The 14,353-nt window shown below is 40.4% G+C and overlaps 1 protein-coding gene across 9 annotated transcripts in view; it reads right to left on the bottom strand.

Moving 5' to 3' along the window:
• PDE1C (phosphodiesterase 1C) overlaps positions 1–14,353 on the bottom strand; it is a 592,240-nt gene that overhangs the window by 101,264 nt on the left and 476,623 nt on the right. For all 9 annotated transcript variants that reach the window (XM_021079205.1, XM_021079206.1, XM_021079207.1 and 6 more), the window contains 4 exons: positions 8,655–8,768; positions 6,656–6,838; positions 5,611–5,677; positions 675–791 (listed from right to left, as the gene is read on the bottom strand). In XM_021079205.1, the coding sequence (XP_020934864.1) occupies positions 675–791; positions 5,611–5,677; positions 6,656–6,838; positions 8,655–8,768 (481 nt within the window). The remainder of the gene's footprint in view (positions 1–674; positions 792–5,610; positions 5,678–6,655; positions 6,839–8,654; positions 8,769–14,353) is intronic.

Genomic DNA, 14,353 nt, shown 5'->3' with positions numbered 1-14,353 from the left:
CATGCTGTCCAGAGAATCAATGTAATATAGAAGAAGACCTGCATTTTCCGAAGACTCGGTCATATGATGGGAGAAATGTGAGTGGTGTGATACAAAAGATGCCAGCAGAGGATGCTCAGGTTCCCCGGCGAACTGCCCCCCACCCCCTCCAGAGTCCGTGGAATTAGGAAGCTGAGGAGGTAGAGCTCTGCTCTTATAAGGTGAAGAATTAATCTGAAGCATGAATGGCTGGGAAATACCAGTGATCTGTCACAGACGATAAATGAGAGTAATTGTCTGAATCTGAGTCAAGTGAAGTTTGCAGAGATAAGAGCTGCATGCTCTGACTCCACTGCTATCTCCTTGCCAGTGGGTGGTGGTCATTTGTACACGAAGCCAAGGTGAAATGAGATCTGTGGGCAGGGAGCTCTGCTGGTTCAGGCTTCCAGCTGTACTGCTAGGAAGACTGGGATCTAAATGGGCAGCTCCAGCCTCTTCCCTGCTGATGAGGCTACCAGGCAAAGGAGCAATGAGAAGTTCCCACCGCAGAGTTCACAGCTGCGGCTGTCTGGACGATGCTTCCCAAGTCACCCCAGAGCAGTTTTCAGTTTATATTAAAAGGATTCTCTTGGTCTTAGCCCAAAAGTCATGTAAGGATGGACACGTGGGCAGTTTTTTAAAAATGAGACACTGACCTTGAAACGGCTGATCAGATCATAGCGTGTGAGTAATTCATAGAAAATGAATTTCAGTGCATGATCCCCGCTGGCTTCATTGAGGGAAAAGACATCGAAGGACCACTTGTCCACATCCTACAGGGCAGGGCAGAGAGAAAGAATCATTAGTTGGCAGCAGCCACTTACACAGCTACCAATCTCCCTACTGCGGGGCTAGCCTGTAGCCCTCACCTGGGAATTCACAGCCTAAGACTCTAATTCCCCTTCCACTCTTAAACTTTTTCCAGGAGTCCCCGTCCTGGAGCAGCGGAAATGAATCCGACTAGGAACCATGAGGTTGCATGTTCAATCCCTGGCCTCGCTCGGTGGGTTAAGGATTTGGCATTGCTGTGAGCTGTGGTGTAGGTTGCAGATGCGGCTCGGATCCCACGTTGCTGTGGCTTTGGCTTAGGCTGCCGATTAGACCCCTAGACTGGGAATCTCCATATGCTGTGGGTGCGGCTCTCAAAAAACAAAAAACAAAAAACAAAAAACAAACAAAGAAAAAGAACCAAAAACAAAAACAAAAAAAAAACTTTTTCCAATATGGCAGTCCTACATAGCACTTACTGATAAAATATCAAATAGTCCTATTAGTAATAAAAATAGCTACATTTATCAGGTGCCTACCATATGATAGGTATTATGATCAGTGATAAATATGTAATTTATCCTGAAGACACCTCTAAGAGGTAAGTACTATCAGTCACATCTTACAGACGAGGAAACTGAGAAGTTACCTCATTTCCCTCAGACCCATGGCGAATAAGTGCCAGGGACACATGGGGGCCAAAACACATATTCAACTGATGCCTATGCTCTGGCTTTTTCCATTAACCCTCCATTAACTCTGCTGAATTCCAAAATTTCAAGTGACTTCACAATAACCGAGGGGGTTCCCTACTCTAAACTTCTCCCCAGCCCTGTGGTACTATCTGCTGACTTTCTCTTAGTCCACTGTTGAGAATGTAAACCCACTTAAAAGTGTTCAGAAACATGCATGATACAGAAAAAAAATAATAATAATAATGTGCCACTTCAACAACCCAGACCGCGGAGTTGAAAGCAAAGAGAAAAGCTTCCTTTCACAGAATGGAAAAATGTTACCACTTCTGGAGTTGCGGATCTGGGGACCGGGTCCTCAAATCTGTTAAGTCACTTTACTGAAAAAAGTAAAACTAAAAGCTGAGCTGAACACCCTCCTCACACAGTGCTCTTGAAGTTCAACGCTCTATTTGTATATAAACAGCTTCTCTAAAATATATGTAAACATTGTCTGATGTGTCTTTGATTTACAACAAGCTACTTGTGGGTATTATAAACAAAGGTGTATTTAGGCAATAATTAAAGCACAGGTCATTTGGTTTCACATCATGTCAACAGTCCCACTTTCAGTAGTTAAGGAAAGTTTACTGCCGTCAGCATGACAATAAGGACCCATGTGAGACCCCACTGAGTCCAAGCTAAGTGTCAGATGATCCCCTGCAAGAGACCTTGGCTCCAAGGAACTCCTAGATCCAGTGACTCCCACATCATCCCTCACTGCATTCCAACATCTATCCATCCCAATCCTGCCCCTCTCCGAGCATCCCAACCAACAAGATCACCCCGAAACCATGAGGGTCTCTCTCATGGATGCCAGGGCACAGGAAAGCCAAACTGGGTAAAAGGAAACCCAAACTTTTCCAAAAGGGTTTCAAATAGATTGTTTCCATTCACACTTAGTGGTAACCTCACCTCAGCCTTCAATAATTTCTCCTCCATTATAACAACTAAAGAAATAGCTATAAGCATTAAGGACATTTTCTGTGCCAGGCACACAGCGAAGTATTGATACACATTTGAAAACCCTCACAACTCTAGAAATGGGTACCACTTTCCCTGTTTCACAGATGACAACCTCAGAGAGATGAAGTGTCCAATGCCATTCTGTAGCAGAACCAGGCAATAGCCCCACTGACACCCCTAGTGATACCATTACTGACATGACACTGCAAACTCAATGAATATATGCTGTGACCTAAATACCCCAATAGGGCCTAGGAGGTGGAGCCATTTACGTACGATTAATCCAAGATCTAAAGCTTCACCTTGGCTGCTATAATTGGCATTGTCATGACAGCCACTGTCTCGCCGTTTGTCCTAAAGAAAAGTCCACTGACAACTCAGTAGGTAGGAAAACACTGTCAGATCTGACATTTTTAATCCTCTTCATCGGAATGAATTTTTTTTTAAAGGATAAAAGCTCTATCACTGGAAATACAGAGATTATTACAGGAAAAGTCAAGGTTTATTCTGAATACTAGATCACAGAGAAATGGAAGGATGAGAAAATATAGTGCGATGGATATGCTCTCCAGTCCCCCATTTTTGGGAGGTCTTAGCCATGATTCTCACATTTTAATGTTCTTTAGAACTGCCCGGGGTGCTCAGAAAAAAATGTTGATTCTCCAGTGGAGAACGCCGTAGAATCCTGGCTTGTGGCCCGGAATCTGCATTTTAAGAAGCACCTAATTTAACTGCCTTAAACCAATCTTCCTTTTTTTTTTTTTTTTACCAAATTTGGTCCAAAGACCATTCCCATGGAGACACCGCGTGAATTTCCTATTCGTCTCATGTGAAGGAAGCCTGAACCATCTCATTTCCTCCCACTTTAAACCTGGAGTCTGTCCAGGGTGTCTCTTCCTGAGTCACACAACAGATGCCTTTCTAAAGAACAGCACCATTCTACATTTCCAATAACCCCACCTTAGAAGATTAGAGATAAAATCCAGATTAGAAGCCAGGATTCACTGACGTGGAAAAAGAAAAAAAGAACAAAAATGCAACATATTCCAAATTTAGAGATGTGCGATGGTAACGATTCTCTTACTTAAATGTTATTTTATGCCATATTCTTACATTAATCACAAAGGTAAACATGGCAGTGGCATGATGGTTATTTTACTGAACTGTCTTTCAGTCTTTGGGGAAATTTTCTGTAAAAGAAGAAAACAATCACGATTCCATATAAATTACTGCAGTGGAGTGAAAATAACCTTTTTTTTTTTTCTTTTTCTAACAGGCACTACGTAAAAATAGAATCTGTGCCATCTCTCCAATTCACTTCCAATCCACTGCAAATAAAACCGGAGTCTAGGGAGGCGGAAAAAATATTACATTGTAAAAAGGTCTTGAATTTGTCCAGTAAACAGGGAGCACAACCAAGAGAAACAACAGTTTTAGCCTTCCGCACATATCGGCAACAGCGTGGAAAAGGGTAGCAATTCAGAAAGTATTTATTCCTCGTCTGAATCATCAAGGTAACATTTCCCTGAGAAAAGACAACACGTGTGCCTCTGAGAGTCACTTTTCCCTAAGGTAAAAATAACAATTCATGCACATCACAGGTTTTCCACATTTCCTCCGTTATTCTGCATAGAAAAGATGCTTCCATTTAGAAGAAATATTTTCATAAATTTACCAGTCCCAGTATAACCACCTGTATTTATGTTCACGATGAAGGAATTAAGGATAAAAGATGCTTCTAATGTTCCTAAGATTTTCACTGAGTGTTTCAGGTTCAATTATGAAAATCAATGCAATTTCATAGTGGGTGTTATGAAACATCAGATCTCATGAAATGATTTCACAGATTAAATGGAAAATGTTGCTATAAGTTACACAATGATTTATTGGGCACTAGAGTGGGCATTGAAGAGGAAGGAGTGAAAACATGTGTCCTCTTGCTGTATCCCTCTTGAGGCACTTTCCTGTCCCAAAGATGACTTGAAAAGAGATAGAAAATGGGTAATAGAGAATCTGAACATATAGGGTCTCACAAATTCAGTTCATGAATGGCTTTGATAGAAGAGAAAGGGATGGTGAAATATAAAACCAAAATGGCCCTAAAAGGCTCTTTCTTGACATTAAATTGATCAAGTAGCACTCCCACCCCTGACTTTATGAATAGGGAATTTAAATTATCTTCTGAAAATTGCATCAGGAATATACTTTTCAGGTCTCAGAGAAAGAGAAGAAATAGCTTTAACAAGAGTCAGCACAGTGGGACGTCTGATGCAGCGGTTGATGCAACTCCACCTATAGGCACCAGACAGTGCTGACCAGCTCAGCCATGCTGCGCCTCAGCACAGCTCCTCCTTCAAATCCAGAAGCCAAATCAGCTTCAGCACAGCTGGGATACCCTCAGACCAGTGGGTCTGAATCAATGCACACCTACAGGAATGCATGCAGTTGGGGGCTCTTAGAGATAGTCTATACAATTCCAGGAGCTTGACTGATTGGGAGTAATTCTAACTCGTCTGTGTGACTTCCCGTGGAAGTTCTGGGCTCAGTGAGAGTCTTGGGAAAACAGTAGGATATATGAAGAGGACTAGGGCTCAGGGGAGACACACTTTCATGCAGTAAAATGTTAATGAGTGCTTACTCTGCCTACAACTCCAGTATCAAACCACAGTTCAGTCTTTGTGTATTTTTTTTTTTTTGGTTTCACTAAGTCTTAATTTCTTCATCTACAAAATAGACATAGAGCAGATCAGCAGATAATAGTAGAATTATGATTACCAAAGATCCTCTTAATGTTGAATATTTATAGTCGGAACAAATCTGATCTTCCATGGCCAAAGTCAGACTGGGTCTCGTAATGCCAGACCACTGTACAGATCACTAAACTACTCCAAGACAGAAAGAAATGAAACCCATTCGGATTCTGACTAAAAACAATGGCAGTACAAATGCTGAAAAGATAGTGATATTGTTGGAGCAGGTAAGAAAAAGATAATGAAAGAAAAAAGGCAGGAATGACTGAAAAAATTATAAATGAGCTCTATGTGAAAACCTCTTGTTTTCTAACAACAAATTTAACTACTTTTCATAAGATACCATGTACACTGTAAGACCTTTTCATTGGTGTTACCTTTAATGCTTCAATAACGGCTGGTGGGTAGCTCAGTCCAACCATGTTTGATGTCCGTCTATACATTCTGGATAAAACAGAAGGGAACATATGATATTATATATTACAAAACAAACAAACCAACAAAGAGAATTAGCAGGCCATAGACTTATACCAAGTATTGGCAATTAACAAGAAGTCATGTCATCTGATGACCCAAGGAACCTCAAACTTCTTTTATAATTTTTCATGGTCACTCCAGTGGCCTAAGGGGTAAACTCAAATGCAATTAAAAGCAATCTCAAACATGTAAACCACTGGAGCCAAAAAAAAAAAAAAAAAAAAAATTAAGTCTATGTGCCCCAAATTGGAAATTAAATGATCAAAATGGGTCTCATTTTCTGCTGGAAGTGAATTAGTATAGCATGGACAGTATATAACGCAGTATTTTAACTTGAATGAAGAACTCCTATGGGTAACCCATTTAGAAAAGCTTGTCCTTTAGAACTGTCAAAAACGAGAAAGAAAACTATCCCGGGTGACCTTTGCGCTGACCGTGGCATTTCTAAAACGTATAATTGTGTTACAAGGATTGTAAGAAGAATACATCAATTTCTGGAACCTATTTCTGAGGAAGGGGTGTAATTTAATTTCAAAGAGCAAAATGACTAACAAAATTGGAAAGTGCCATGGGAAACTCAAATCCCTTCAATGAACTCCTCCCTGGGTCAGTACCCTCAAAGCATTCTTGACCTGGTCCAAATCATGCACATATGTCAAAGGATGGTGGATGAGATGATGTCCTTTAAAAATTAGAGGTTGAACTCAAATGAAATCTTCTCTAGTCAACACAAAGAAGTCCGAGCAAAGGCCAAAGCTTGTCTAATGATGCTGCCGAGATTAAAATAGATATGTTTTTGCCATCTCTCATTCGACTGCCTATATCCACACAGAATTTTCAGTATTTGTAAAAATATCCAAACTAGATCAAAGCAAAGCCTTTAGTTATTCGAAACCGGTGTTTTGCCTTTCGCTGCTTTGGTCACTGAATGACAGGCGTCTTTACCTCTCCACGAATATCCCAGCCTGCACTGCGTGGACAATGCTCTTGAACCTCGGCTTCTCCTCGCTCCTTCTGAGCATCATCCCCATCTGCCGTGTGAAGGTGGAGGCCAGCCAGTCTCGGACCTCGGAAGGCACAGCATCTGATTGAATGTCACTGAGCTCATCCTCTGTGTCCAGGAGTCGCCTGCACCCAAGAAACACAAGCAGGACACTGAGATTAAACCTGAAGTGAGAACAATCTGTTCAAAGCAGCTGTTCCTTCCCTCCACCCCACCTGCATATACACATGCAAAGAAACCAAAATAAGCTGGCCACAAAAAATCCAACACGTTTATGCCAAGGCTTGTGAAAGCCCACCAAAAGTGTTTCAGGATGGCTTCCTCTACCAGACTGGACAAAGGAACAAAGGAATCAGAGAAAGTCAAATAATACTTCATCTCAGGCTCTATGGGTCTCAGACCCCTTACATTCAGGAGCACCCAGTATCTTTATTCCTAGTTGGCTTGTGGACTTTGAATGGAATCTACACCTTCCACTTAAAAATGCATTTAAGGAGTTTCCACTGTGGCACAGTGGGTTAAGGATCTGCCATTGTCACAGCTGTGGCATAAGTCGCAGGTGCATCTCAGATTTGATCCCTGGCCTGGGAACTTCCATATGCTGCTGTAGCCAAAAAGAAGAGAAGAGAGGAGAGAAGGAGAGAGGAGAGGAGGGGAGAGGAGACGAGACGAGATGAGACGAGAAGAGAGACGAAAATGTTAAAAATGCATTCACAGGGAGGTTTATTTCCTAGATGGCCATATGCTATTATTTTGTTTTAGAAATAATGACACTTAAAAACTATAGACAACAATACTGTATTATATAAACTTCAAGGTTGGTAATTGCTAGATCTTAATTGTTCCCACTACACACACACACACACACACACACACACAAATAATTACGTGACGTAACAGGTGTTAGTTAACTCTATGGTGGTAATCATATTGTAACATATAAATATATCAGGTCAACACATGGTACACTTTCAACTTATACAGTGTTACATGTCAATCACATCTCAATAAAAATACATTTTAAAAAAGAAAGACTTTGCAAAGTATTGCCCAAATCACATTAACCCAGTAATAAAGTCATGAAGCCAAATGATAGCAACTGATATTCTCTCTAGTTTGATAAGACATTACAGAAGCTTAAATGTCTAAATTTAAGCAAATTTTCCAAAATAATGCAATTCTTTATTTGAGTACAGTGATTTAAGTCATCTGTCAGGTGTGCTTAGCAGGTTTTTCAAACATGTTCATAGGTTAGACTAGAAGAGAATATAAATAGCAAAAAATTAAAATAAAACTTTGAAAGTTGTATCTTATACTTGTATTAAGCCCTACTAAAAATATGCAGTAAAAACAGGTATCAATGAAAAATTGTTTTTTCCTTTAGACCTATCAATTGTGAAGTAGGGGAAAAATGTTAACATTTGGGAAAAAACTACAGCATCAAATTTCCTTAAATTAGGAATTAAGCATATCACCAAAAACTAAGACACATTAGATTACTGTGAAAAACTTTCAAGGTGAAATTTGGCATAGAAAAGTAAGACATCACAAAAACTAACAGAGGAGAGTGTCTGAATTAGAAAAAAGGAAGAAAAGCCTTTCATATTTACCATTTCATTGAAATGAATAATATGCAATAATTCCAGTGTGACAAAGCATTTGATTAAAAATCTGGTAAGATTTTTAAAAATTACTTTTTCTCCTCTGCTATTATCTCACTTTCATTGTCATAATGGGTATGTGAGATAAGTTCTATTGGCTCCTTTTATAAATGAGGATGCATAGAGGATATGTCATGTCCAAATCTACCCCATTTGTTTGTGAAAACTAAAGTTTCAGTCATTTGAATGCTACCTTCTACATGCGATGGGGGACATTTCAGAAAAGCCATATGAAAGAACAATCATATCACCACACCCACTTCTTGTCATTTCAGCTTACCTGGTTTCATCAATGTATACAGACTCAAGCACTGTGGCTGCATATTCCAAATTCTTCTTAAGATCTACCACTGAAGCCTCCCCTCTCTCTAACTGTTTGACCAAAGACCGTAACCTGGGGGAAAAAAGACATGATTCAATTAGAACAGAGGAAATAAAGAACAATCCTACAATTAGAGTAATGTACTTTAAGTGTCTTTATTTATTCCAATACGTCTGAATGGAAAATAAAAATCTAATGACGGAATTGACCAGTATTTCTCAAAGAAGCAAGTTATGAAATAAAGGCACACATTTTCCCACTAGGAATCAAGAGCAAAAATGTTCTCATCTATAAAGGCAGTGACCACCCCCAACATTTTGTAACTGCCTTTTATCTTTCTAAGCATTTCCTAAATTATCAATGATTTTGCTTCTTCTCTGGCTTTAATGTTTTTCAGTCCTAACTGGATGTAGCAAAGCATGACCACCAGCAACATCACCAAACACCACTCGAGATTCTGCTATGTTGAGGCATTTGTTCACCTGTGACCATTGAGACTAACAGCGCCATGGCCCAATGGGTATTCCAAGACAGGTGAGGAGATGTAGACCATCAAAATAACCATAAAGGGCTACATAAAGAATCCATGAAGGCAAACTCTTTTACTGGACAGGAAGAATTCTTCTAAGAACGGATAAAAACCCTAGTCTTTTTTTTTCTTTTTTAAAGGAGGATGGATGATAAACCAAGATTCAGAGGAATCTTACCCATGGCTAGATAACAGTTCCAGGCAGTTTAAGAGAAGCAATAAAACATGCTCTCCTCTTCCTTATAGGAACATAATCCCCACAGAGAAGGACTTAGCATATATGAGAGCAACAAAATGCCAACAGATTATCCAAGCCCTGCAACTGGAAACACTGTAAATATCACAGAGACTTGGAGATGACAACTCTGCAGGCTGTTTGATAGCCAGCGAAGAACAGAAACTCTGAGGACAACCTTGTATTTGAATCTTACTTCATGATGCATTAGTTGTGGGAATACCAGGCAGGGTATTTAGCTTCTCTGAGTGTCAGCTATAAAGTGAAGAAGCAACTACCAAATTTCCTAGGATGATATAGAGGTTAAATCAAACTGATACTGATGTAGTCACATCAACCATGTGACCCATGATTTTTTTCCCCCAGCTTCATTGAACACAGCTGACATATAACACTGAGTAAGGTTAAGGTATACAACATGATGATTTGAGGCACACACACATAATGCAAAAGGACTACTGCAATAAGGCTAGTTAACATCACCTCATCAATTTCTTTCTTTCTTTTTTTTTTTGGTGAGAACATTTAAGATGTACTCTCTTATTAACTTTCAAGTATATAATACTTGAAACTAATACTTGCTAACAGAACCACCATGCTGTACTTGAGATCCCCAGAACTTACAACTGGAAGCTTGTTTCTTTGACCAACATCCCCCATCACCCTATTGTTTTTTAAAAAGTCATTTGCTACCATTACGGTCATTATTATGTAGTGACCTTGATCATTAAAGGTAATCAGATGAGAAACAGCCTGTTAAGGTCCTTGAAGTTATTATCAAGTCTCCATTTCCCAAGACTGGTCCCACTTCCCTGACCTCAAACTATCCTCAGACTCTCACTCTTAAGAGAGCACACGTCAACTTCTCGGCAAGGCATAAACTACTCCTCTCCAGATCGACAGGAAAATGACTGACAGTAACGAAGGAGGAAAATCAAATCCCAGGATCAACCTTAAAAAGTAGGCAAAAGGTTCAGCCATATAAAAGAAATCCCCAGAAACTTCAATAATGTAAGATACAGAGGAAATGAGATTGAACGTGGCCACTACCTGACTTGCGCATTTCCAAGACGCAGAAGGGAAATGTGCAAAGAAAAGGAGCAGAGGCCTCTGCAGGCTTGGAGGGGAGAGTCAGCCTGTGGATCCCGCGGATGACACTAAGAAGTGTTTCTGGTCTCCAAGGCAGCCCAAGACAGGAGTTGGCATGGAAGGGTTTATCAGTCACTCACACATGGTGGACAGCCAGCCTGCCAGAGAGTGGGGAGGCTGCAGCGGCAAAGTCTGAGAGCTGCTCCAAATAAGGAATGGAAGCCCTTCAGCAAAACACATTCTTAGCTACACCAGGCTCTAATTCTGACTCTCACCTCCAGGAGCACAACTACCCCCTAGACTATTTGGACTCTCCACTGGCAGAGTAAAATGAGAGTAAATTTCAACTTTCTACAAAATGTCTCCCTTCATTGGAGGTTTAAAGATTCTACCAGGAATAGACATGAATCTCCCATAGACCTATATCAATTCTCAAGCCATAAAAAAATGATGAGGGAAAATATAAGACCTAATAGAAGTAAGAACCTGATGATTCCATCTTCCTATAAAAGGGCAGTCATAAGAAATAAACAAACAGAAGTAGCTTTTATGAAATAAGTTTTCCTGGACTGAAGCAAAACCTTTACAAGAAGATGAAAAAGATCAAATAAAACCAGAAAAAAAGGAAACATTCTACATATGCTGTTGTCATTTTTTACCTCCAAGAATAACAACAACAAAAGAATATGACAATAGTTGAAAAAAAGCTACATTCTTACAAAGGAACAAAAATTCAAGCTGGCCAGAGACTTCTACCATGCCAAATATCACAATGCAATTTAACAACAATATCAGTTTTTGAGAATAATATGGTGTAATTCAAGATATCTGTATTTATGCCTATATTTAGTAGGATTGCTGTGTATATGTGAAGCCAACAAATACACTCTCAGGTCTGAGTAAGTTCAAAATTTCATCATTAATACACTTTTCCAGAAAATAAAAACAAAAACACTTTAAGTGAATCTCTGGGGCAGTGGTCTTGCAAGGATAGATTCATGGGTATCCAATTAGATTGATTCTGAATTCATGACCTAGATACAACAAAGCCAACCCTGCAGTATTTATAGAAAACACCCAGAGACCTTCACCTCTCCTTTTTTCATTCAAGGATGATAAAACAGTGGAAAAAAAATCTACAAAAAGACTCAGCAAAAAAGAAAGTGGAGAATCATCTTCAAGATGCAAAGAAAGGACTCGCTTTGGAAGAAGAAACGCACTCGTGGAAACAGAAGTAAATTTTAGGGAACATCTTCTTTGCATTCAATAAAATTCAAGAGAACCGATTTGTGAAACCTAGGTGAAACCTGAAATCATAATGGAATAAAGTGAATATATTGAGAGAGGAAAAGAAATTAGAAAGAAACATAATATTACAATAGAAAGACAATAAGAACTTAAAAAAAAAAAAAGAAGTAGGAGTTCCTATTGTGGCTCAATGGATTAAGAATCCGACCTAGTATCTGTGAGGATGCCGGTTCGATCCCGGACCCTACTCCGTGGGTTAAGGATCTGGCCTTGACGCAAGGTGTGGCAGAGGTCACAGCTGCGGCTCAGATCTGGTATTGCTGTGACTGTTGTGTAGGCTGGCAGCTGCAGCTCCAATTTGACCCCTAGCCCGGGAACTTCCATATGCCGTGGGTGTGGCCATAAAAAATAAATAAATAAAAATAAATAAAATTTTAAAAAGTAGTAAATAGCGACCAACTTCCTATATACCCATCTCCTACTTGGACCAGCACCCATCAGAGATATAAGCTACCGCTGTCCCTGTCCATGTAGCAGCCGGCCTCCTGAGTTACGGGGCTGCCACACGAACCCGAGGAATTTCCAGATGTCTCTGTTTTCAAATATTTTTGAGCTCTAGGTTAGCACTCAAGTGGGTGCTGCTCCACTGGCCCTTCAATTCACCCCCTTCTCCAATCCTTCATCCTTCTTGGAACATCCTGGCTTGACCCCCACCCTACCCCAGCACCTACCACTATCTCTTGCTAAAATTGCTTCTTTGTGGGCAGAAGACTTATGCATTAGCTCCTTCACCACTGGTCATCAACTAGCCTCAAAAATTGAAAACTTCCCTAAAATTTCTGGGAATAAGGAGTCGCCCTTCCCTACTTTCCATCACAGTACAGCTTTGCCCCAGATCTCAATGCATCTTAAGAAGGGTTGCCTAAAAATGGCCAAGAGCCTTCATACCCATATGTTAAGTATTTTTGGTCAACTTGGAGAAGACTAACTAAGCACAAAGGCTCAGATACCTTCCTTTGTTTTCCTAGTAAAGTTTGTCTGGATGTTTTTCCATGTGAATTCACTTGGCCTAAAGGGTCCATGTCCTCAAGGACAGGTCACATGGTAACTTGTAGGCTGTACATCTAGCTTTTTAATCCTACGCAAAAGGATTTGGGGTCTGGGCACCTAAAAACACAGGGAGGGAGGGAGACAGGAAACCATCACAACAATAATAATAATTTCTCTTCTGACTGATGTTCATAGTTTCCAGCACTCCATTCATTTCTGTCACTGTGGCTGCCAGATTACAGTTCCAGTATAGAAGTGCAACACCATTTTAGGAAGAGCTTATGCGTTGAAACTCTGGCAAGACGCCTTTCTGTTAGGGTAGTGTATAATTTCATTGGGGATGAGCCTGTGCATCTCCACGTGAGTCCCTCACTTCTTCATGTAAACTCTTTGCTGGCTTTAGGCTTCTTTGCTACAGGCATGTGGTGAAACGCTGCATCCCTTTAGTGCTCAGCATCCGCAGGTTCAGAGCAAGTCCTGGATGGAAGCTGAGTTATCTTGAGACCACGTCATTATTTGGGAAGCATAAAAGTGTCAGAAGAGAAAAACTAAGTGAGGGAGGGCCCGCACATTGTATTTTGGAACTTGAAAGGCTTGGTAAGAAAAAGACAATGTCTTCTTCTTCTTCTTTTTTTTTTTTTCTTTTTTTCCAGAAGATCATTTCTAGGACCAATGGGGCTGACTTTATTAGGAGGCAACTTTTTGAATCGACTTCGTAATTTAGAAAGTGCCCGGAGTTCCCGTCGTGGCATGGTGGAAGCGAATCTGACTAGGAACCATGAGGATGCGGGTTCGATCCCTGGCTTTGCTCAGTGGGTTGAGGATCTGGCGTTGCTGTGAGCTGTGGTGTACGTTGCAGGCGTGGCTCAGATCCTGTGTTGCTGTGGCTGTGGCATAGGCTGGTAGCTGTGGCTCTCTTGAGACCCCTAGCCTGAGATCCTCCATATGCCACAGGTGCAGCCCTAAAAAGACAAAAGAATAATAACAATAATTTAGAAAACAATGGACTCAGCAGTGTTCCCTACCCAAGTGAGGTCCCCCAAACCTTTCAAAATTAAGCCTTGAGCACACATATATTTATGGTGCTTTAGACCCTGCTGAAATGAAATCACAAAAGCATAAGCAAAAACAAACTGGAATAAAAAGCCATGAAACACACTTTCTTCTATATGTCCATTCTGCCCAAGGTTATTGCCACCTGAGAATGGACAAGCAGCTTCTACAATGCCAGCACGCCCGATGACATATCAGACAGGCTTCGTTTAGTTAGAAAGAATGTCAAAGGGAACTGGATCTTTTATAGCATTTCCTGTTCATGTCTCAGTGAATCATGAGTCTTAAAAACTCATCTGAATAAAGAAAAAATCACCACTTCAGTTCATCACATCCGTGTATTTGTAAGGCAAAGGCAGCTCTGTGTACTTTTCACACACCTGTTCCCTCTATGTCACTCCCATTCCTGCCACTTACCTAAATGCCACAGAAAGTAAACTGAAACAGCTCCTT

The sequence above is a fragment of the Sus scrofa genome, chromosome 18, assembly GCF_000003025.6.
Source record: "Sus scrofa isolate TJ Tabasco breed Duroc chromosome 18, Sscrofa11.1, whole genome shotgun sequence".
Classification (NCBI taxonomy): Eukaryota; Metazoa; Chordata; class Mammalia; order Artiodactyla; family Suidae; genus Sus; species Sus scrofa.
Note: the sequence above shows the minus strand (reverse complement) of the source record. Positions and strands in the feature narration are given on the sequence as shown.